We start from the raw sequence: 22,568 nt of genomic DNA on the forward strand, positions 1-22,568 counted from the left end.
TTCCAAAATCCCTGATAAGAGTTAGGTTAATCTACCTCCTGTCGGTAACCCAGAGTTAACGCATGTGCACGGCGTATATATATATATATATATATATATATATATATATATATATATATATATATATATATATATATATATATATATATATATATATATATATATATATATATATATATATATAAAGACAATCACCATGGAAATCCGAAGCGACACTATAATGGCAGCGTATTTCAACGGCGAAGTTGGAGATTTTAATGCAGAAAATTAGGGATTTAAGCTGATTATTAATAGAAAAAGCAACACAGCTGCATTGGTGAAGGAAAAGAAAGAAAAATAAAGTAAATTGAGTTTATTTATTTACCGTTATGTTGCCCCTCCTCTTTTATTGTAAAGGAAAATTAAACATAACTTCCACATCGTTTTGTACTATTAATTCCATGAGATTCGAATACTGTAATATTAGATAATAGTAATATTCTTGTTTAATAAGGTGTAATCCTTCTGGAGCAACAGGAACTCTGTCCCAAGTCAAAATGAAACACAAAATCCTACAATTACAGGATCTATATCTTGCATAGGCTTCTACAATGTTGTAGTACTCCGACTTTATTTCACTTTGATCTTATGGGTTGCATTGTCTTGCAGTCATTGATGGACAGATTGTATTATTGGACCCTCCAGAAAGCACACAGTCTGGGACATTGTGTGAATCAATGTAAATAATATTCCATTTTATTTTTCAGGACATGAAGAAATCATGAGTGCTTTGGTGCAGAAACCTTAATAAAAGTGATTCTGACAAATCATGTGTCTTAAGAGTCTTCCTTCTCTGTGGTCTAATTGGTTCACTACTGGATCCTCTTGGTCATCTTCAGCAGGACAAAGAGGGTGGCTCGCTCGCTATTGTGAATGTTGTGAAGGACAACACAATCCACTATATTGTCACATGCCCTCTCTGGACTGACCCTGAGGCCACGCAGACACTGGAACCTCGCCTTCAGGATGCCTGTGGTCGTCTCCACCTTGGCCGTGTTCTGCTGTGGCCCGGTTGAACAGTGTCTGTGGTCCAGGTTCAGGTTCAGGGTAGGGTGTCATTAAATAGGGCAGACAAGGGAACCCTCTGTCCCCCAGCAAGTAGCTTCTGTAGTGTCCTGTTATTATTGAAATGTGTAAAACAATAAAACAATACAGTAAAAACATGAACTTGTGTAAATTACAACATACCCTGTTGAAACATACTGAATAGACATAGTGATGATTCCCTGAAGATTCTAGAATCATGCACTGACCCTGATCATTTGGCTTCAACATTAGTGATGAGATGGGTTGAATCAAATATTACCTATTTAATGGAAACAGTAATGAGTTTAATGGTCTTCAAACCAAAAGATTCTGAACAGGAAATAATAGTTGCCTGCACATTAACATGGTAAAATGACTTCCTATTAACATAGTCTCCCTCATTGACTGAAGGAGCTTTAATAGGAATGTGGGTGCTATTGATGCGCCCAATCACGTTTGGAAACTCTGAAATGGAAAGTAATAAAGTAATATAGAAAGTGTGTGTGTGTGCAGTACGTCCGAGGTGTAAGTATTAAAATATGTGCCATAGATTATCATAGAAAGGGCAAACATGCCACTCAAAAATGTCCTGATGCAACAAACGAAGAGCTACGCACAGAATGCTTTCTGTGTTAAGTGCAGACCCGCGTTTGTTAAGTTTGAGAGCAGGTTATGTTCAGAGAGTAAGTTGCTATGGTTACATACATACCCTGAAAGTTACCTCCGTTTTTTGAACCAAAAGCTGAGGTTAATCACTAACCTACCCTCAAACTTACCTGGGTATGTCACATAACCCGCTTTCTGGAACACACCCCTGGTGCAGCAGAACCTTTACAGGATTTTTAGTACAGGGATTTCTTCATTTCTGCTTAGCTGCAATAATTGCTTTGATAAATGAACTGTCCATTCAGCCTATGTAGGATTTTTTTAGTCTTAATAAACTAGTCAAATAAAAGTCTTCTGGTCATCAGAAGAGATGAACCTGAGTGTTTGTGCTTCATCTCATTTTTAGCTAGAATTTGCAGAATCAACAGGACGAGCTCCTGATCTCGCCTGTTGACTCCAACAGATTCGAAGCTCAGATTTGAGCCACACGTGATGTGGGTGGACAAGAATCGGGCACCTTCACGCTTTGGAACACACGATATGTCAGGTCAGTGCAACCACACATGAGTGTTGGCAGAAGTCAGGACAGTCAGTTACTGTTAGGGTCGGCAGCTTTCCTTCCTGTCTCTGACTATTCATTTGTAGACAGGCGTCCGATTTTCGTTGTCTCTCACTTCCTTCTACTTCACCTCTCACTGTTTGAACCTGGCCCTTTAATCAAGCAGGTGCATTTAATCTCCCCTCAGTCATTCACCCAGAGTATTGTTCTTGTTGCTGCCAACCATCAAGCCATGTAGCAGGTTTCTTGATATCTCCTTGAATATTGTGCTAATTCTGCCATTGTGTGTTTTTGTGAGAAGCGGATGAACGATCGTGCGCTCTCATTTCAAACCATAGCTTTCTTTCTTTCATAGATTTCTTTTTTTGATCTACACAAAGAGACTGGTTCATAGCTTTGTGCAGTTCCTTTACTGTCTGGTGGAGCTCATATCATTTTGTATGAACCTATTCTGTGCCTCAAATGAGCTTCATACTCTTTGTGTTGCGCTGTTATTTGGTACAGCTTGTGAATCGTGAACCTTTTTGAGCTTTGGCGGCAGCCGACTCACTTAGAACGTTGTAGACCGGTGCCAGAGAAGCTAACTCCTGATCAACGCAGGCAAAATCAAGGAGAACGAAGTTTAAGAGAGTGACGGCAGGCTTAAGGAGTTTCTTGTTCTTTCTCCAGTCAAAGAATATTTTTCAGGTCTTCACCGGAGCCTCCACCATCTACTGAGGGTGCATCTGAGACACTCTACAACAAGCTCCATGTCTCCTCCAGGTCTTTCCTGGGTTTTCTGATCAGTCCTGGGCAGATTGCTATGGATCTTGACAAGGTGGCAGCAGTGAAAGTGTGGTCCACACCTGAAAAACAACAAAAACGGTTGCAGCACTTTGCAAACTTCTGTTGTAAGTTTGTTAAAAACTACAAAACTGTGGCTTTACTTTTGCATCTGTTGACTTCCTCTAAGATCAGGTTTTCAACGGAACCCTAAGGCCCAGGAAAAGTTTGATAAACATAAGACTCTTTTCACTTTGTCTATATGTTCTTCTGTTGGCAGTAAAACTGGCTCTAGAGGAGTGGAGGCATTGGTTGGAGAGGGCCAAAATATCCATTTTCCGAGCCTAGTATACCTGAGATCAAGTTGAATTTTCTAAAAGCCTTATGGGTGGAATGGGGCCTGATCTTTTTTGAACGATTTAACTTCATTCTAATAATAGTAATAATAATAGAGCCAACACCCTTTCCTGCCTACATTCCACCTCAGTATCTACTACTACTCAATATCTATCTGAGAGGTCCAGGTATATTCTTCCAGAATCTGTCAAACTGGGTGCCGCTCGCATGTAACTGGAGGAGAACATCATGGCGGCCAATCAAAGTAACCCTGCACCTTTGTCATGCCCTGATCATTGTCTATTTGTCTACAGCCACAGTTTCCTAAAATTCCTGGCTGATGGTCCACCCTGGGGCTAACCGTCATGTGATTCACCACCAGCATCTAATATGTAATTAAGTCTGTGTATTTAAGTTCCACGTCAGGCCTTGTCCAATTGCCAGAAATAGCGCACGTTATCTGCGTCAACTCTCCAGCATTCTGAACCAACTAAGTTCTACCAGGGTGCTGAACTTTGCTCTTATTTTTGATCTTGTCCTGCCTGATCCTTCAGCTCTGTTTTTTTTGCCTTGTGTTTTTGACTTCCACTGGAGATTGACTGCTTTTGCCTGATCCCTGTCTGTACTGCTACAAAACTGTGGACCGGCCTTTGCCTGTCTGACCACCGAGCTCATTAAACATTACAAAGCCACAGCCCTAGTCTGCGCTGCGCATTTGGACATTTTTTTAAATTATTATTATTATTATTATTATTATTATTATTATTATTATTATTATTATTATTATTATTATTATTATTATTAGCCAAAATGTGCAAAAATGTTTACTATTGATGGTCTATGGCCAAAGAAAATGTGGCAGTATTATGTGTTGTGGCTGAAAACGGTCATCCTACATTACCCAGAATGCATTGCGCTTTGACAAATCTCCTAAGCTGCAGTGATTGGACCTACCTGATCTTACATGGTGTGTTACTCCTCCGATTTACAGACAAACGTTGGGACATTGCTTTTTAACAAAAGGTTACATCTTAATGTGTTTGAATAAGGACATTGTTTCTAAGTTGTTCTATTTTGAATCAAATAAGACATATGTTAGAAAGCCACAGATTGAAAAAAAACTCTTCTTTTCTGCATATGCTCTTAGTGGCTGAAAAAACAAATCGGTTGTCCTTCCAAGAGTCTCTGTGACTATACGCGACCGGCCAATATTACGTACAAAAGGATGATATGAATTACTGAACTGGTATTAGAGTTGCTGTGTCAGGTATTGCTAGACGCTGAACCCACATGCACAGCACACACAGTCTAAGTTCAAGCAGGAACAGGTCAGAAAGGCGTACAGGCAGGAACAAAAGGAGGTGGCAGGAGAGGCAGGCACAGAATAAAAACACAGCAGAGCCAAAACTAGCAACAGGTTCCAGAGGGCAAGACAAAGTCGAAGTCGGCAACAGGATCGTTTAAAAAAAACACTACTGGACTACAAGGTAAGAATGCTGGCTATGAACACAGACAGTGTGTTCTTCTTCTTCTTTGGTGCTTTATGGCGGCTTGCATCCTTAGTGTTGCGATACCACCACCACCTGCCGTACCCCTCACACCCTTAACCCTAATCAAGTGCCATGTAGAGAAAACCTAAAAAAATTACTTCTACTAACCAAAACACACTTACCAAATACCTTACTCCACTGCAACAGTAGTACCCCGTCTACTGATGCCCCGGAGCCAGGACCTTCTGAGTCACCTACTCATTCAACGCATCCCTTACTTCCTCCCACTTTAACCCGACCATTCCCAGATGGGGAACTGCAGCATTAACAATAATCTTAATTCTTTCTGTCTTTGATTAAATGTATGACGTAGCATTGATGACTCCTGCCCTTAAAGTCTCTAACTCCTTTCTAACCCACTCCCTCTTTTCTAATTCCTGCTTTCTCCCTGTGATCTCCACGTTGCTCCTCTCCATCGCTCTCACTGCCTCTGCATACGACATACTCTGTTTCACACTGACTTCCTTCTTTAAAACTTCACAACCCGGAACACTACACTGTGCTTCCCTCCACAGTTGCAGCACTTTGGTTCCACCCCCTCACCACATTTCCCATAGGAGGGTTTACTGGGTTTGTATTCGGCATTCGGTGAGAGAGTTTGTTCCAAATCCTATGAGGTGTTATAACTGTCAAGAGTTTGGACGGTATGTAAGAAAAGGAAGAGGTGTGCAGGTGAAAGTGCATAGGATTTGGAACAAACTCTCTCACCGAATGCCGAATACAAACCCAGTAAACCCTCCTCAAGACAGTTCCACACCATCAAACTCTACTACAACTAGCTCTGTCTTCAGTTTTTCCACTCATCTTGTCAGTCTCCTAACATCAATCACATTCTGCTGCTTAAGTAATAAATAACCTACCAGTATTTCTATACTGACCTCAATCGAGATTCCAATTACCACCCCCTTACATCCACGCTCTTGCTTCTCCCCCACTCTAACCACCTTTGTGACCTTACCCAATAAATCCATGTCTCTTGCTTTCCACACTCTTGCCTCATCCTTGTACCAAATCAACAAATTACCATCACTCAGTATCCTCACATACTTTATCTCCCCAGTTTTGTTTGTCAAAATTTCATTAGATTTGCTGGGTCCACCTCTTTTATTCCTCCCTCTTTCCCAAACCGCATTACAATATTAATTGCTTACTCACGTCGTCCTCTCATCTCCTATACTTTGCACTCTATCCCACCTTTCTCCCTCCACCTTCTTCCCCTCTCTCTTCTCCCATACTTTCTCCACTACCATTCCAAATCCCCACACTATGCTCCATTATCCATGGAAATTGCTCGATTTTCCACGGATTCATCTGTCTGAACTTATACAGGCCATCGTTTGATAAATCCACCACAAACCTCACACTTTCACTAATCTTGCTTTACAAACCAAACTGGTTCTTGTGCTTCCTACATCTCTTCCTATGAGACACTTCTTCAGCACCCACATTCCTCTTCTGTCCACAGAAGAACAGCTTCTTCCCCACAACTGAATCGCATCTTTGTTCTACTGTACAACCTACTGTACATTACACCCACTGTCATACACTGTATATTCATACATGTTACTGTACATTCATGTTTTCCCTTATCTGTTTGTAAATAAACCCCTAATAACTTCTAGTTAGATGCTATTGCATTTCATTGGCTTTGTACGTGACAGTGACAATAACATTGAATCTAATTTAATCTAGCATGAAGCATGGGTCTCTTTGGCCTAATACATAAATACATAATACATAGACCCGCTGCAGTTGGCACATCAACCAGGCATTGGGGTGGATAACACCATCTAGAGACTGAGGTCCTGTGGTGTGTGCAGACAGCTGCTAAGGACTTTCTATGACACTGTGGCCTCAGTGGTCCTGTATGGAGCTGGGTGCTGGTTGGGGGGGCAGTACAGCATAGACAGGAAGAGACTCAACAAGCTACTTCAGAAAGCGTCTCTGTCCTGGGCTGCACTCTGTCCATGGAGGAGGTGGAGGACAGAAGGATGCTGGTGAACTAGCATCCATCATGGAGAACCCTCCACCCCTGCACCACACGGAGGCTCTGAGCAGCTCCTTCAGCACCACACTGTTACAGCCACCGTGCAGGAAGAAGGAATTTCCAGGATATTGCCATAAGAAAATAGTATTTTCTAGATTGACCTGACTGAAAAAGGACGTTAGTTGTTTTTCTAGTTGTCAATGATCAAACTTTGCCAGACATAGTTTCAAAGGCTCAGACATATATTTATTTCACATATGGCAGCGTATGAACAGAAACCCCTGCTGCTGGCCGACGGTGGATGCCAGAGGATCCTGCTTACTCCCAGGGACCATTCATTCTTTTGCAAGTCAAGCTACAGTAGTTCAGCTACTGTTGCATTCAAACAGATTTCATGAGACAGTACAAACCATCACACTGCAAACCTGTTATTGGGCTGCTCCTTATTTTGATGGATCAGCTCTGTCAGAACCAGCCTTGGTTTTATGAAGCTGGTTTTAACTCTAGACCATATAAAGACGAATTTGTTTTATTAAAACAATTCTATATCCTGGTTCTCAAGTCTTTGTGTTCCACCTCCGTAACCTGAAACAATGTGACGAACCAGCCTCCACCAAGACAGACTGCCCTGAGCGTTATTTGACCTAATCTTGAGGATTCCTGAGTCCAAGGTCTTTGTTGTGTCCGTCGTCGCCATAACCGTCTTTTGTTTCTTGATGTTTTGTTTCATTTTTGCCATCATTCGATCCTTTCTGGCCTCAACCCTGCAAAGATCACAGCAGCCATCACGTTTGTACTTCTCATGTACTTTCCTTTTGTTTTTTAACAGCTGTCTGAGCTCATATACCTCAGAAACCACTGGTCCTTTGGATAATTGTTGAGCCCACGCACCCCGAACTGAGTCCACAGGCACCGTGGCAACCTCCTCTCCATCATCAACGTTGTAGCCACCACCTGCACAAGTGGGTCATGGCTGATGAGTGGACTACTAACAGGGGGTCGTGTGATCTGTGCTTCTCTTAATGTGTCACCTGAGTTCTCCAGAGCTTGTCTCTCTCCTGACCCACCCTGGACATTGTGTCATTCATCATCACCACCAACACATTTGTCAGGAGGACCGAAGAAAACACAGTGAAAGAAATGTGCACCACATAAATGACTGGGGGCGTGGGGATGGTTTCATTGATGGGCAGATTAATGAAGGTCGTGTCCACCACAAATTGTGAGAAAAACATCACAGGCAGACTGGTGTAGTCTGGTACAGACATCGGGTTCTGGGTCATATAATGCGTCCACACGGCTGGGAAGGAAACACACCACGTTCATGTTACAGCTACATAAATGTGTTTGTACGACTTCAGAGGATTAAAGAGCAGCCAGTTACTAACCTGTGGCATAACCAATGATCACAATGATCAGCAGCCACATGAATTTTAGCAGGTCTTCAAATATCATCTAGAGGAAATAAGGCAGGTTAGGCAGTTTAAAGATGTAATCATCAACACAAGTGACCAGTAGAAATGTCAGCCTCATAGGAAACAAATATCAGTACCCGACACTGGACTTACGTTTGTAACTCTGATCAGAGATGGCAGTTGTGTCTGTGTATCCTGATGCCTTCCAACATTTATCTGTCTTTTATGTGACATGATAATAAGCAAAATGCTCCCACCTTCTGTATCATGATGACAAAAGGACCCAGCATTTCAAAACCCCGAGCGAAGAACAAGACGTTGCACCAGCCCAGAACCAAGCACACGGCCATGACGGACATCTCCTGTTGCACCTGGCACAGTCTGAACACGCACAGCAGGACCACCAAGCCTCCGTAGACGATCCTGCTCAACACAGCAGCACAAAGGTCACAAGCTTTTCCCACAGGGGCCTGGTGCTGCTGCCACAAGCCTCGCTTCTCACAGGATGACGTGGAAGGGGCCTCCCAGCGCCGTCTGGCCGAAGTAGCGCTTGGCTCCCACCCTCAGTATGTCTGGGATCTGTGGGCGAGACCAGCACAGCCGGACGTGAGAGCGGCAGCAGCCGGACGCTGAGAGCAGTGAGCGGCTTTGTTCCTTCACCTCTAACAGGATCATTGCTACGGCTCCCACCACGCTGATGATCTCCCCCCCCATCCGCACGTGGTCTCCATACGTCACATAGCTCTCCTGACCAGACAGGACACAGCTGGCTTTACACCCACACTCATTGTTTCAGCTCCACACAACATGTATCTCACTACATTCGTAGGCTTGGTTCTGAGAGACCCACGAGTCGAGGACACGTCCACCTGCTTGTTTTACTTTGACTGACGCACATTGAGGCTTTTCTGGACATAGATGGTGTTGAAGCTGTAGTTGGTGACAGGTTTGGGGTAGTCAGCAGGGATGTCCTTCAGAGGACGCAACACACAACACGCTGTGAAGATGGAGATGTAGAGCAGATACACAAAGAGCAGCATCCTGGACAGAAGCAGAACAACAGTGAACCGAGGCCTCACACGCTGGAAGCCACACACCGACACCTCACGCTACCTGAAGTAGTGTTTTCCGTACAGGTTCCACTTCAGACTGATCAGCTGCTTCACAGGCGTCACCTCCAGGATCCTCCTGGCCTAAAAACAAACCCTTTAGTTGTGTTATTCCTGACTTTACACTATGTGCCTGTGGAGTCCTACCTCTCTGTGGCGACTGCACACCACCACCTCCAGCACAGACTTGTTGTCGGCCCATGAATCTATCTCTGTCAGATCGTAGAGATTAGAGGTCACGGGACCCAGGCTGCACTGGAACACACGGCGTCTATTAACCAGGTGCTGAAACACCTGAGGAACAAACCACAGCAGTGAGGATGTGATGCCGACGCATCTCCTCTAATTCTTCTGCCCATTTCTCTCACCGCAACGTTTCCCTTCTTGGCAGCCAGTTTAAAAGGAGTGAGTCCTCGGACATTTGGAACCATGACGAGTGGCACCGACTGGTCCAGCTCTGCATCACAGGCCATAATCAGGTCCATGATGCGACAGGCGGTCTCCTGGTTGGGCTGCAGAACCAGGACGTGAAGCAAAGTGTTGCCTGAAGAGAAGAAGACATTGTTGGTATCAACTAGTAAAACGAATATAACTCTGCACCGTCTTCCTCCGACAGGAAGCAGCCCGTCCTACCTTTGTGGTCCTGGACTCTGGTGCTGGCTCCTGCATCAATTAACAGGGAGACGATGTCTTTGTTCCCAGTACATGCAGCAAAAGACAAGATGTGTTCACCTGCAGAGAAGCCAGTGAAAGGCGTCACCGTGGTGATCACTACACTCCGAGCTGCTGTGGACTTACGGTACCATAGAAGAAGAGTCCTCCTTTCCTCTTCTGGAAGTACAAGCCGGTGGCCCGAGGCATGTTCACATCAGCACCACGGTCGATGAGATGTTGGACCAGACTGAGGTTCTGGTTGATCACAGCGATGTGGAGCGGAGTCAGTCCTGGACAGAGAACAGACACGGTGAAGGAACCACAACGTCTCACACGGTGACGCGTCGCTTCTCTACCAACCTTGGAACAGTTCCGACGTCATCGGCTCGTCCACAAGTTCAGGAGCCGCGTCCATCAGAGCCACAGCAGCCTCCAGGTTGTCATTCATCACTGCAACGTGGAGCGACGTTTCCCCGAAAGCACCTGAGTCAGAGAGTCCAGAATCCTGGAGTACTACACGTACCTGAAGTACTAGAGGTACCTACAGTACTACAGGTACCTACAGTACTACCTACAGTACAACAGGTACCTACAGTACTACCTACAGTACTATAGGTACCTACAGTACTACATGTACATGCAGTACTACAGGTACCTACAGTACTACCTACAGTACTATAGGTACCTACAGTACTACCTGCAGTACTTCCTATAGTACTACCATAGTACCTACAGTCCTACCTGTGGTACTACCATAGTACATAAAGTCCTACCTGTAGTACTACCATAGTACCTACAGTACTACCTGCAGTACAACCATAGTACCTCCAGTACAACACAGTACCTACAGTACTACCTGTAGTACTACACATTCCTCCAGTACTACACGTACCTGCAGTACTATAGGTACCTACAGTACTACCTGCAGTACTACACATGCCTGCAGTAATACCTATAGTAGAACCATAGTACCTACAGTACTATCTGCAGTACTACAGGTACCTGCAGTACTATATATAGTACTACCATAGTATTTACAGTACTACCTGTAGTACTACATGTACCTACAGTACTAGCTATAGTACTACCATAGTACCTACAGTACTACTCATACTGTAGGTACCTGTAGTACTGTAGGTACGTGTAGTACTGGAGGTAGTACTGTAGGTACTATGGTAGTACTACAGGTACCCACAGTACTACATACAGTACTATTGTGTCAGCCACCGAGTAGCATGTGATTGATTTGGATATTGTGGGTTATTATTAAAGGTCCCTGCACATGCAAAATGTACTTTTTGGACATTCTGGTATGTTTATTTGACTCCCTGGTTCACGTTAAGACACTCCTGGTGTGTTAGAAGTACACTCCCTACTTATTTCACAATTTGCGAGTTTATACAATCCGGTTCAAGAACCATTGGTTTCAAATTTGACGGACTATGTACGTCTGTACTTTATTAACCACTCACAGAAGCAGCTTCGGGCCCGCCCAGACAAACCTGGACCCCTAAATGTACCTGCAACATTGCGTTTCAGTCACTCACTGTGCGCTCTAGCATAGTAGCTGGCGGTAATGCACCTTTCAGTTGGTGTCTACCTGCCATTTAAAAGACAAGAAGAACAAGACGTCACTCACTGCCACACAAACTGACATGAGGCCATTAGGGTGCAGAAGGTGCTACGTTGTTGGTTGTTCCAAACAGCATCGCAGCCTTTTCATTTTACCAGCGGAGCAAAAAAGGAGAACTTTATGTATTAATTTTATTGTAAATGGACCGGTGCTGGCACCGCTGCCTAAATGCTTCTTTGTGTGTGGACACCATTTCACCTCCGTCTGCTTTGAAAACGAGGGTATATTTATTACTGGGCTTGAGGTTGACAAAGGGCTCTGTTCCTACAAGACGTGATGCACTTGCTGCTTCCCTAAACCTAAGTACATGCTTGATACTTATTTGATGTATGTACTACAGAAGTTTCTTTGGTCATAATCTAGCTTCCCTGCTGTGTAAGGAATGATAATTGCTAGAACAGTTGATGCTAACAGCTACAGAGATAGACAGTGTTGCAAGGTGCTGCCAGGCAATTCGGATGAGTCCAAGCCTCTCCAGCATTTGTCCAGTTCGAATCGTGTGATATATGGTACTGAGGTCATTCACTCAGCTCACATTTTAGCTGCTAGCGTCATGTTAGCCGCTAGCTCAGCGTTAGTGGCTAGCATTAGCGGCTAGCACTAGCCTCCACATGATACAAAGTACAACTTGGGTTTGGCTGTGATAGTAAGTTGTGAGAGTCAGCTGTGTTTCTAATTACTACCGAGACTGTCGTGTCTATGTCGTAGCCCAAGTAGACCTGTGAATTTGGGTGATGGCAAGTTCTATCTAAGTCTAACATGTGTGTTGTTGATGTGTACTCATAAGTGTTGCTTATCTGGTCAGCTAACTGTAAATATGACATTGTTTTTTTATACACAAGGAGGTTGCTTCTCAAACTGACGTCACTGCAGGCTGTGGACACACGGGTCAGACGGGCTGTGTGGGTGTTCTACAGAGCTTTTTGACATGAAAAGTTACAGACACCTTACTGAGACATCAAGGTCTAATTCTTTAGCATTGTGTAGCATGAAAAAGGCGTGTGCGTGGACCTTTAATGCATTGCCTCATTTATTGTTGCAATAATGTATGATTAGTTTTATATAGTGCCAAATTGCCTGTTTCCATGTTATTGGCAAGGTGTAGTGCTTACCTCCAAGCAGCAGGCAGCGCTATGATGAGTGGAGGAAAGCATGCGCAGGTGAAGCTAAAATTTGAATTAAAGTGTTGGAACAAGCAGCCCCTGATAACGGAAGGCTTTGTTAGGATATTAGACATCATTCGGCATTGTTTTGTGTTGTGTTCAAATCAATAAAGGGTCTTTTTGATCATAAAGGCAGTGTGTGGATCTTAATACTTAATGGACCTAAATAAATAGGACCAAGAAGAATATACGGCGTGCCAAAACCCGACACCTAGCAAGCTAAGTGGCCTTCAGAGTTGTGGACATGGTAAACGGCCACTAAAACTACAGGTACCTCCAGTACGACACGTACCTACAGTACTACCTGTAGTACTGCACTCACCTCCAGTACTACATGTACCTACAGTCCTACCTATAGTACTACTACTACCATAATACCTACAGTCCTAGTACTGTATGTACTATGATAGTACTACAGGTAGGACTGCAGGTACTATGGTAGTACTACACGTACCTACAGTACTACCATAGTACCTGCAGTACTACCTACAGTACTACCATAGTATCAACAGTACTACACATACCTGCAGTGCGACCTATAATACTACCATAGTACCTACAGTCCTACCTGTAGTACTACCATAGTACCTACAGTCCTACCTTTAGTATTACCATAGTACCTACAGTACTACCTGCAGTACTACACATACATGCAGTGCGACCTATAATACTACCATAGTACCTACAGTCCTACATGTAGTACTACCATTGTACCTACAGTTCTACCTGCAGTACTACCTGCAGTACTACCATAGTACCTGCAGTACCACAACAGTACCTACAGTACTGCCGGTAGTGCTACCATAGTACCTACAGTACTACAGGTACCTCCAGTACTACCTATAGTACTACCATAGTACCTCCAGTACTACAGATACCTACAGTCCTACCTGTAGTACTACCATAGTACCTCCAGTACTACACATACCTACAGTATTAGCTGTAGTACTACCATAGTACCTACGGTCCTTCAGGTACCTACAGTACTACCTACAGTACTACCATAGTACCTAAAGTACTACAGATACCTCCAGTACTACCTATAGTACTACCATAGTACCTCCAGTACTACACATACCTACAGTCCTACCTGTAGTACTACCATAGTACCTCCAGTTCTACACATACCTACAGTATTACCTGTAGTACTACCATAGTACCTCCAGTACTACACATACCTACAGTATTACCATAGTACCTACAGTATAACAGGTACCTACAGTACTGCTAATGAAAACCTTTTTTATTTTATTTTATTTAGTATCTCAGAAAATTTGAATATTGTGAAAGTATTTAATATTCGTTATTACTGTAGACACCTTGTGCCCAACCTAATCAGATATTACCTCAAAACACATGCAAAGGCCATTAAATGGTGTCTCAGTCTGGTTCTGTAGGCTACACAGTCATGGGGAAGACCGCTGACTCGACAGTTGCCCAAAAGACGACCACTGACACCCTGCACAAGGAGGGAAGACACAGAAGGTCTTTGCCAAAGAGGCTTGATGTTCACAGAGCTGTGTCCAAGCACATTAATAGAAAGGCAGAGAGAAGGAAGATGTGGTAGAAAAAAAGTGTCCAAGCAATAGGGATAACCGCACCCTGAAGAGGAATGCAGAACAAAACCCAATCAAAGTGTCACAACCTCAGTCAACTACTTCACTGTCTTAGTCATTTCCGGTCTTATTTTGTCACCACTTCCTGTTTAGCTCCCATATCCAGTCAGACCAGCTTTACTTTCGGCCCTTGTTAACCTCACCTGCACATCATCAGTAATCAGTAGTTCAGTACTTAAGCACCACCTCTCACCCCAGCACCTTGCCAGATTGTCTGCGTTCATTCCATGACCAGCCTTCCAGCGTTGTCGAGTCTCCAGTTCCCGTGCATGACCCAGTTTGGCAATACCGTTTTGATTCTAGCCCAAACTCTGATAGTCCAGTCTAGTGTGTTTGACCTCTGCCTGTTTTTTGACCACGTCTTTGCCCACGCCTTGTCGGATCTTGTTTTTGCCAACCTGTGTATGACCGTTGCCTGCCTGACTACGTTCTTATTAAAACACTCATTTACTCAAGCCTCGCTGTGCATTTGGGTCCTTCCACCATTGTGCCGTTGTGACACAAAGATGTGGGGGAGGTTCACAAAGAGTGGACTGTAGCTGGAGTCAGTGCTTCATGAACCACTATGCCCAGACGTATGAAGACATGGGTTTCAGATACTCTAGAAGAGCAGACAGCGTCAGAAGCGTCTCGTCTGGGCTGAAGACAAAAAGGACTGGGCTGCTGCTGTGAGTGAGTTTTAGAGAACTTAATCCTTCCTGCTGCTGACCAACTTCATAGAGATGCAGATTTTATTTTCCAACAGGACCTGGCTCCTGCACACACTGTCTGAGCTACCAGTGCCTACTTTAAGGATCATGGGATCCCTGTTTGTGATTGGCCAGCAAACTCGTCTGAACTTTTATTGTGAAGCAAAGCATGGTTGGGCTGGGTAGGATGAGGATCGGAGACTGGCTGGCAATACCAGTTGCTATAAGCAGCACAGAGATGTGATATGCCAGAGCCAACAATGGCAAAGTGCTGAAGGCCACTCTCAGAGCAACCTGGGCTCAGAGCACCTGAGCGGTGCCGCAGACGCATGGCCTCCATGCCACACCGCATTGCTGCAATGATTCAGGCAAAAGGAGCCCAACGTAGTATTGAGTGCTGTACATGCTCATACTTTTCATGTTCATACCTTTCAGTTGGCCAGGATTTCAAAAAATCCTTTGTTTGTATTGGTATTACGTAATGTTCAAATTTTCTGAGCTAATGAATTTGGGGTTTGGGCAGTTTTAATCATCAAAATTGAAGAAATTAAAGGTAACTCCTTCAGCGTATCACAGCAAAGCATTCACATTGTTGAATATGGCAAGTTTTTACACCAAATGCCCTTCGTACCGCAACCTCCGTGACCTGAGTGACAGGAGCACAATGCACTACGCACTGCGCCCTGCGCCATGGCGAGGGCCACAAAAAAAGAAATAAACAGTCTGTGTTTAATGAATGATTATAAAATACAATTTACAATCTGAAAGAAAATTAAAATAAATCAACTTTTTAAAATCTCCTAAAGACCAGCACCTGTATAGTACCACATATAGAATATAACATATGTATAGTAAACAGTATATATGAAAATTATAGATTCACACTGAGGGCATCAAAACTTTGAATTAACATGTGGAATAAAATACATAACAAAAAAGTGTGAAACAATTGAAAATATGTCATATTCTAGGCCACCTTTTGCCTTGATTACTGCTTTGCACACTCTTTGCATTCTCTTGATGAGCTTCAAGAGGTCGTTTATACTAAAAAGTTGATTTATTTTAATTTCCATGCAAATTTTAAATTGTATATTATATATATTCATTCATTCATACACACACAGACTCTCTCTCTCTCTCTCTCTCTCTCTCTCTCTCTCTCTCTCTCTCTCTCTACCACACTGTATTCTCACCCTCCGCGGGTGGTCTCATCCACTTTCCAAGCTCGGGTCCTCTACCAGAGGCCAGGGAGCTTGAGGGTTCTGCGCAGTATCCTTGCTGTTCCTAGGACTGCACTTTTCTGGACTGAGATTTCGGATGTTTTTCCAGGGATCTGTTGTAGCCACTCCTCCAGTTTGGGGGTCACTGCCCCCAGTGCTCCAATCACCACAGGCACCACTGTGGCCTTCACCTTCCAAGCCTTCTCCAGTTCTTCTCTGAGCCCTTGGTATTTCTCTAGTTTCTCATGTTCCTTTTTCCTGATGTTGCCATCGCTTGGTATCGCCACATCCACCACTACGACTTTCCTCTGCTCTTTGTCCACCACCACAATGTCTGGTTGGTTCGCCATTACCATTCTGTCTGTCTGGATCTGGAAGTCCCACAGGATCTTGGCTCGCTCGTTCTCTACCACCTTGGGAGGTGTTTCTCACTTTGACCTTGGGGTTTCCAGTCCATACTCCGCACAGATGTTCCTGTATACTATGCCAGCCCCTTGGTTATGGCGTTCCATGTATGCTTTCCCTGCCAGCATCTTACACCCTGCAGTTATGTGCTGGACCGTCTCAGGGGCCTCTTTGCACAGTCTACACCTTGGGTCTTGTCTGGTGTGGTAGATCTGGGCCTCTATGGCTCTGGTGCTCAGGGCCTGCTCCTGTGCAGCCAGGATGAGTGCCTCTGTGCTGTCCTTCAGCCTGGCCCTTTCAAGCCATTGGTAGGATTTGTTGAGATCAGCCACTTCAGTTATGTTCCGGTGGTACATCCCGTGTAAGGGCTTGTCCTCCCATGATGGTCCCTCTTCCAGCAGCTCGTCCTCTGTTCTTCACTGCCTGAGACATTCACTCAGTGCGTCATCTATCGGGGCCTTATCCTTGATGTACTTATGGATCTTGGATGTTTCATCCCGGATAGTGGCTCTCACGCTCACTAGTCCTCGGCCTCCTTCCTTGCGGCTAGCGTACAGTCTCAGGGTGCTGGATTTGGGGTGGAACCCTCCATGCATGGTGAGGAGCTTTCGTGTCTTAACATCTGTGGTCTGTATCTCTTCCTTTGGCCACCTTATTATTCCCGCAGGGTATCTGATCACTGGCAAGGCGTAGCTGTTTATTGTCCGGGATTTGTTCTTGCCATTGAGCTGGCTTCTTAGGACTTGCCTTACTCGTTGGAGGTATTTGGCGGTTGCCGCATTCCTTGTTGCCTGTTCAAGGTTGCCGTTTGCCTGTGGTATTCCAAGGTACTTGTAATTGTCCTCAATATCTTCCATTGTTCCTTCTGGGAGTGAGACCCCTTCTGTGTGGATTACCTTGCCTCTCTTTGTCACCATCCTCCCACATTTCTCGAGCCCGAATGCCACCCCGATGTCTGAGCTATAGATCCTGGTGACACCGGCTCAGACGTCGCCCGGTCTAAGCCGGTGTCTCATGTGATTCATTGTCTCTCATGATATGAGGTAGGCGGTAGCTTGAAGGGTCTTGCCCAAGGACCCACACGGGATGCTTATTTGCCCTAACGGGGATTCGAACCCGCATACAAGTCTTGCGACTTTACCGATTGAGCTATCCAGTGAGCTATATATATATATATATATCTCATCTCGCATCTCAGAGGCCCAGAGAGGTGCAAGGAAAGACCGATGCCAAAGAGGTACAGCCAGATGACCATACCTGAAGCACTCGAAACTGCCAAGCAAAGGCTACAAGCCTTGGCCAGCCGCCTAAAGAGATACACCAGAGACAACGAAGCCAGACAAATAAACCGGCTGTTCGCAACACAACCTGAGAAAGTGTACTGGCAGGGTAATAACAGCAGAGCAGACCCACCAAGGCTGGAAACTGAACAGTACTGGAAGGGTATATGGGAGAGGGAGGCATCACACAACAGTGATGCACAGTGGCTGGTGGATCTGAGGGAAGACCACAGCAACCTCCCTGAACAGAATCCAGTGACTACCACAGTGGCAGACATCCAACAAAGAGTCTCAGGTATGAAAAACTGGACAGCACCTGGCCCTGACATGATCCACGCCTACTGGCTAAAGAAGCTCACTGCAATACATGAGCGCCTGGCAGCACAAATGAACCAGCTGCTAAGGGATGGGACTCACCCTGAATGGCTAACCGAAGGGCGAACAATCCTGATAATAAAGGATCCCTCAAAGGGTACAGTCCCATCCAACTACCGGCCAATAACCTGTCTCTCCACAACATGGAAGCTCATGTCAGGCATCATCGCAGCTAAGATAAGTGGGCACATGAGTCAATACATGAGCGAAGCACAGAAGGGCATTGGTAAGGATACTAGAGGAGCCAAACACCAACTCCTGGTAGACAGAACAGTCGCCCAAGACTGCAGAGTGCGACACACCAACCTGTGCACAGCCTGGATCGACTACAAGAAAGCCTATGACTCAATGCCACACACATGGATCACTGAATGCTTGGAGCTGTACAACATCAACAGAACTCTAAGGGCCTTTATTGCAAACTCGATGAGGTTGTGGAGAACCACCCTTGAAGCCAATGGGAAGCCACTTGCCCAAGTATCCATCAAATGTGGCATATACCAAGGAGATGCACTGTCCCCACTGCTGTTCTGCATAGGTCTGAACCCCCTCAGCCAAAAAATAAACAAGACTGGCTATGGATACCGACTCCAGAACGGGGCCACCATAAGTCACCTCCTCTACATGGATGACATCAAGCTGTATGCCAAGAGTGAGCGAGACATCGACTCGCTGATCCACACCACCAGGATCTACAGCTCGGACATCGGGATGTCATTCGGGCTTGAGAAATGTGGGAGGATGGTGACAAAGAGAGGCAAGGTAATCCACACAGAAGGGGTCTCACTCCCAGAAGGAACAATAGCAGACATTGAGGACAATTACAAGTACCTTGGAATACCACAGGCAAACGGCAACCTTGAACAGGCAACAAGGAATGCGGCAAAAGCCAAATGCCTCCAACGAGTAAGGCAAGTCCTAAGAAGCCAGCTCAATGGCAAGAACAAATCCCAGGCAATAAACAGCTACGCCCTGCCAGTGATCAGATACCCTGCAGGAATAATAAGGTGGCCAAAAGAAGAGATACAGACCACAGATGTTAAGACACGAAAGCTCCTCACCATGCATGGAGGGTTCCACCTCAAATCCAGCACCCTGAGACTGTACGCTAGCCGCAAGGAAGGAGGCCGAGGACTAGTGAGCGTGAGAGCCACTGTCCAGGATGAAACTTGCAAGATCCATAAGTACATCAAGGATAAGGCCCCGACAGATGACGTGCTGAGTGAATGTCTCAGGCAGTGGAGAACAGAGGATGAGATGCTGGAAGAGGGGCCATCATGGGAGGACAAGCCCTTACACGGGATGTACCACCGGAACATAACTGAAGTGGCTGATCTCAACAAATCCTACCAATGGCTTGAAAGGGCCAGGCTGAAGGACAGCACAGAGGCACTAATCCTGGCTGCACAGGAGCAGGCCCTGAGCACCAGAGCCATAGAGGCCCAGATCTACCACACCAGACAAGACCCAAGGTGTAGACTGTGCAAAGAGGCCCCTGAGACGGTCCAGCACATAACTGCAGGGTGTAAGATGCTGGCAGGCAAAGCATACATGGAACGCCATAACCAAGTGGCTGGCATAGTATACAGGAACATCTGTGCGGAGTATGGACTGGAAACCCCAAGGTCAAAGTGAGAAACACCTCCCAAGGTGGTAGAGAACGAGCGAGCCAAGATCCTGTGGGACTTCCAGATCCAGACAGACAGAATGGTAATGGCAACCCAACCAGACATTGTGGTGGTGGACAAAGAGCAGAGGAAAGCCGTAGTGGTGGATGTGGCAATACCAAGCGATGGCAACATCAGGAAAAAGGAACATGAGAAACTAGAGAAATACCAAGGGCTCAGAGAAGAACTGGAGAAGGCTTGGAAGGTGAAGGCCACAGTGGTGCCTGTGGTGATCGGAGCACTGGGGGCTGTGACCCCCAAACTGGAGGAGTGGCTACAACAGATCCCTGGAAAAACATCCGAAATCTCAGTCCAGAAAAGTGCAGTCCTAGGAACAGCAAGGATACTGCGCAGAACCCTCAAGCTCCCTGGCCTCTGGTAGAGGACCCGAGCTTGGAAAGTGGATGAGACCACCCGCGGAGGGTGAGAATAGAGTGTGTATATATACTGTAATGACTCTATGCATGTGTCCATCAGCAGTGGTAGGCAGTGTGTGTTTGTATGTAAGACTTTTGCGGGTCTGATGAGGAGCGAGTGAGTGAATATGTGTGTGTATGTGTGTGTATATATATATATATATATATATATGTGTGTGTGCATGTGTATGTGTGTGTGTGTGTGTGTGTGTGTGTGTGTGTGTGTGTGTGTGTGTGTGTGTGTGTGTGTGTGTGTGTGTGCATGTGTGTGTGTGTGTGTGTGTGTAGTATGAGTGTCCCAGGACTGACCTCGCTCCATCACGTTGGTGTTCCTGTACTGCAGCAGGTTCCGGACGCAACCAACACTGTTGCTTTTAGCTGCGTAGAACAGTGGGATTTCATTGGTGCTGGAAAGTAAAGGACATAAACATAAACTACGAATATTCCCTCAAATCGAGCGGAACGTGGTTCGAGGTACCGACAGTTTGGTGTGAAGCAGAAATGTTTCGTCCAGAAGCTCGTCCCAGCGGTTCTGGTCTCCCCTCCACCAGTGGGTGACGGTGATCAGGGCGGATGAAGACATTGACCTCGGAGGACGTCACTTACTTCCACCGACTGTGGAGCAAAGCGTCCGTCTTTATAAAGGCGGAGCTCCTGCGGGCGGAGCTGCAGACGAGCGGGTTCGTTATCGCTCATCACCTGCAGGTCCAAAAAGCGCTGCGTCATCATTAGCAGCGAACCGAACCGGACCAGTTCAGCGCGTGACGCCCGTCAGCTCGCATCATCCTTCACTTTACGACAGGAAAGAGTGAAGTGATGGTAAGGTGTTTGTGAGAAAAGGCTTTTACAATTGTAAACAAAGAATACAGTTGAAGACGGAAAATATCCATTTTTTCCAACATGAGCGGACAGAAGGCACCAATCAGAGTCGTTGAAACAGTCGCGGTTTTAAAAACGTGACCTCCTCAAAAAATCGGTTTGAACCAACAGCTCCAGTGAAACTGATGTCACACCAACTTTGGTTCTTTTTATTTTTCAGATGTATCCTTGAAGCTTCATATCTGTACACCGTGAACTCAATGCGTAAACTGAACTTCGTACATTTTTTTTGTAGAAGTGAACAGGCGACATCCTGCTGCTAAAAGCCTCGACTTTATCCAGTTTCTCACATTTTTTAGTTTGAGAAAGGCCAGAAGCCGCTTGTCCGTCGTGCTCACGCCACAGAGGCCTGTTTCGTCAGTGTTTTCTTAGGCATCACTGTACCTACGTTAATAAATGATTATTTGAAGGAGAAGACTAAGTAGCACGCAGGTGCTGCTGGACCTCACCTGGTCTGCAGCGCCCTCTGCTGGACGGACAGCAGAGGTTCGGCTACGAGAAAGAGCTACATGGTTCAAGTGTTAATACAGAAGCACACGAACGCAGGAGAAAACAACACACTGAGCATTTGGTTTTACTGTTCTCATGAAAAAGACACGTGTGGCTAGAAACGTGGATTTCGGCATCATGCCTTGTACAACTGCTGATCCACTCATGTCCAACTTTACATGTTTTTATCTGCTATAGCATATATTTCACTGGTTCAACCAGTAAAACAAATTCTTGATATGGTGAAACCTTCACTGTACGTGAAAAGAAAAGCATTTCTGCTTAAAATCTGAATTTATTTAGTCATAGGAAGGTTTCAAAACTGAATGATCAGCTCCATCTTGTAATACACCGACTCAGAGCTGGTTTACTGGTGCTTCTAGAGCAGGTGTCTCAAACTCTGGCCACTCCCTTTCTGGTCTGGTACTGATTAACTGGATCAGGTGTGTTCAGTCAAGGGGAGTCAACAGCTAGATGAGCCAACTGACATCAGCAGAGAACCAGCAGGAACCCTGAGCCTCGAGGTCGGCGGTTTACACTTGTTCTAGAGGTTCTACATATAGAATCGAGCCAAAGCCCCAACTGCCAAGCTCCTCTGTGGAACCAGCTTCAGTTCATGTTCCACTTTTCAACTGTCCTTTGAGCCGGAGAACCGAGGGCCAGACAGCTCTTCTGTGCAGGCAGGGGTGAAGG

General features: G+C 45.4%; 1 protein-coding gene across 2 annotated transcripts; it reads right to left on the reverse strand.

Moving 5' to 3' along the window:
• Positions 1–7,089: 7,089 nt before the first annotated feature.
• LOC114860175 (transient receptor potential cation channel subfamily V member 6-like) lies at positions 7,090–22,488 on the reverse strand. 2 transcript variants are annotated; one of them, XM_029158566.3, is made up of 16 exons: positions 20,990–22,488; positions 20,817–20,885; positions 10,404–10,526; positions 10,193–10,333; positions 10,023–10,121; positions 9,758–9,933; positions 9,537–9,683; positions 9,394–9,473; positions 9,177–9,321; positions 8,941–9,027; positions 8,783–8,859; positions 8,538–8,703; positions 8,254–8,320; positions 7,897–8,165; positions 7,713–7,819; positions 7,090–7,629 (listed from the first exon to the last, which is right to left on the reverse strand). In XM_029158566.3, the coding sequence occupies exons 2-16, from the start codon at positions 20,824–20,826 to the stop codon at positions 7,398–7,400; spliced, it is 1,926 nt and encodes a 641-aa protein (XP_029014399.1). In that variant the 5' UTR covers positions 20,827–20,885; positions 20,990–22,488; the 3' UTR covers positions 7,090–7,397. The 2 variants fall into 2 exon arrangements, with proteins under 2 accessions (XP_029014399.1, XP_029014398.1); XM_029158565.3 differs by having other exon boundaries at positions 20,817–20,914.
• Between the last annotated feature and the right edge of the window lie 80 nt (positions 22,489–22,568).

This window comes from Betta splendens, chromosome 8, assembly GCF_900634795.4.
Source record: "Betta splendens chromosome 8, fBetSpl5.4, whole genome shotgun sequence".
Lineage (NCBI taxonomy): Eukaryota > Metazoa > Chordata > Actinopteri > Anabantiformes > Osphronemidae > Betta > Betta splendens.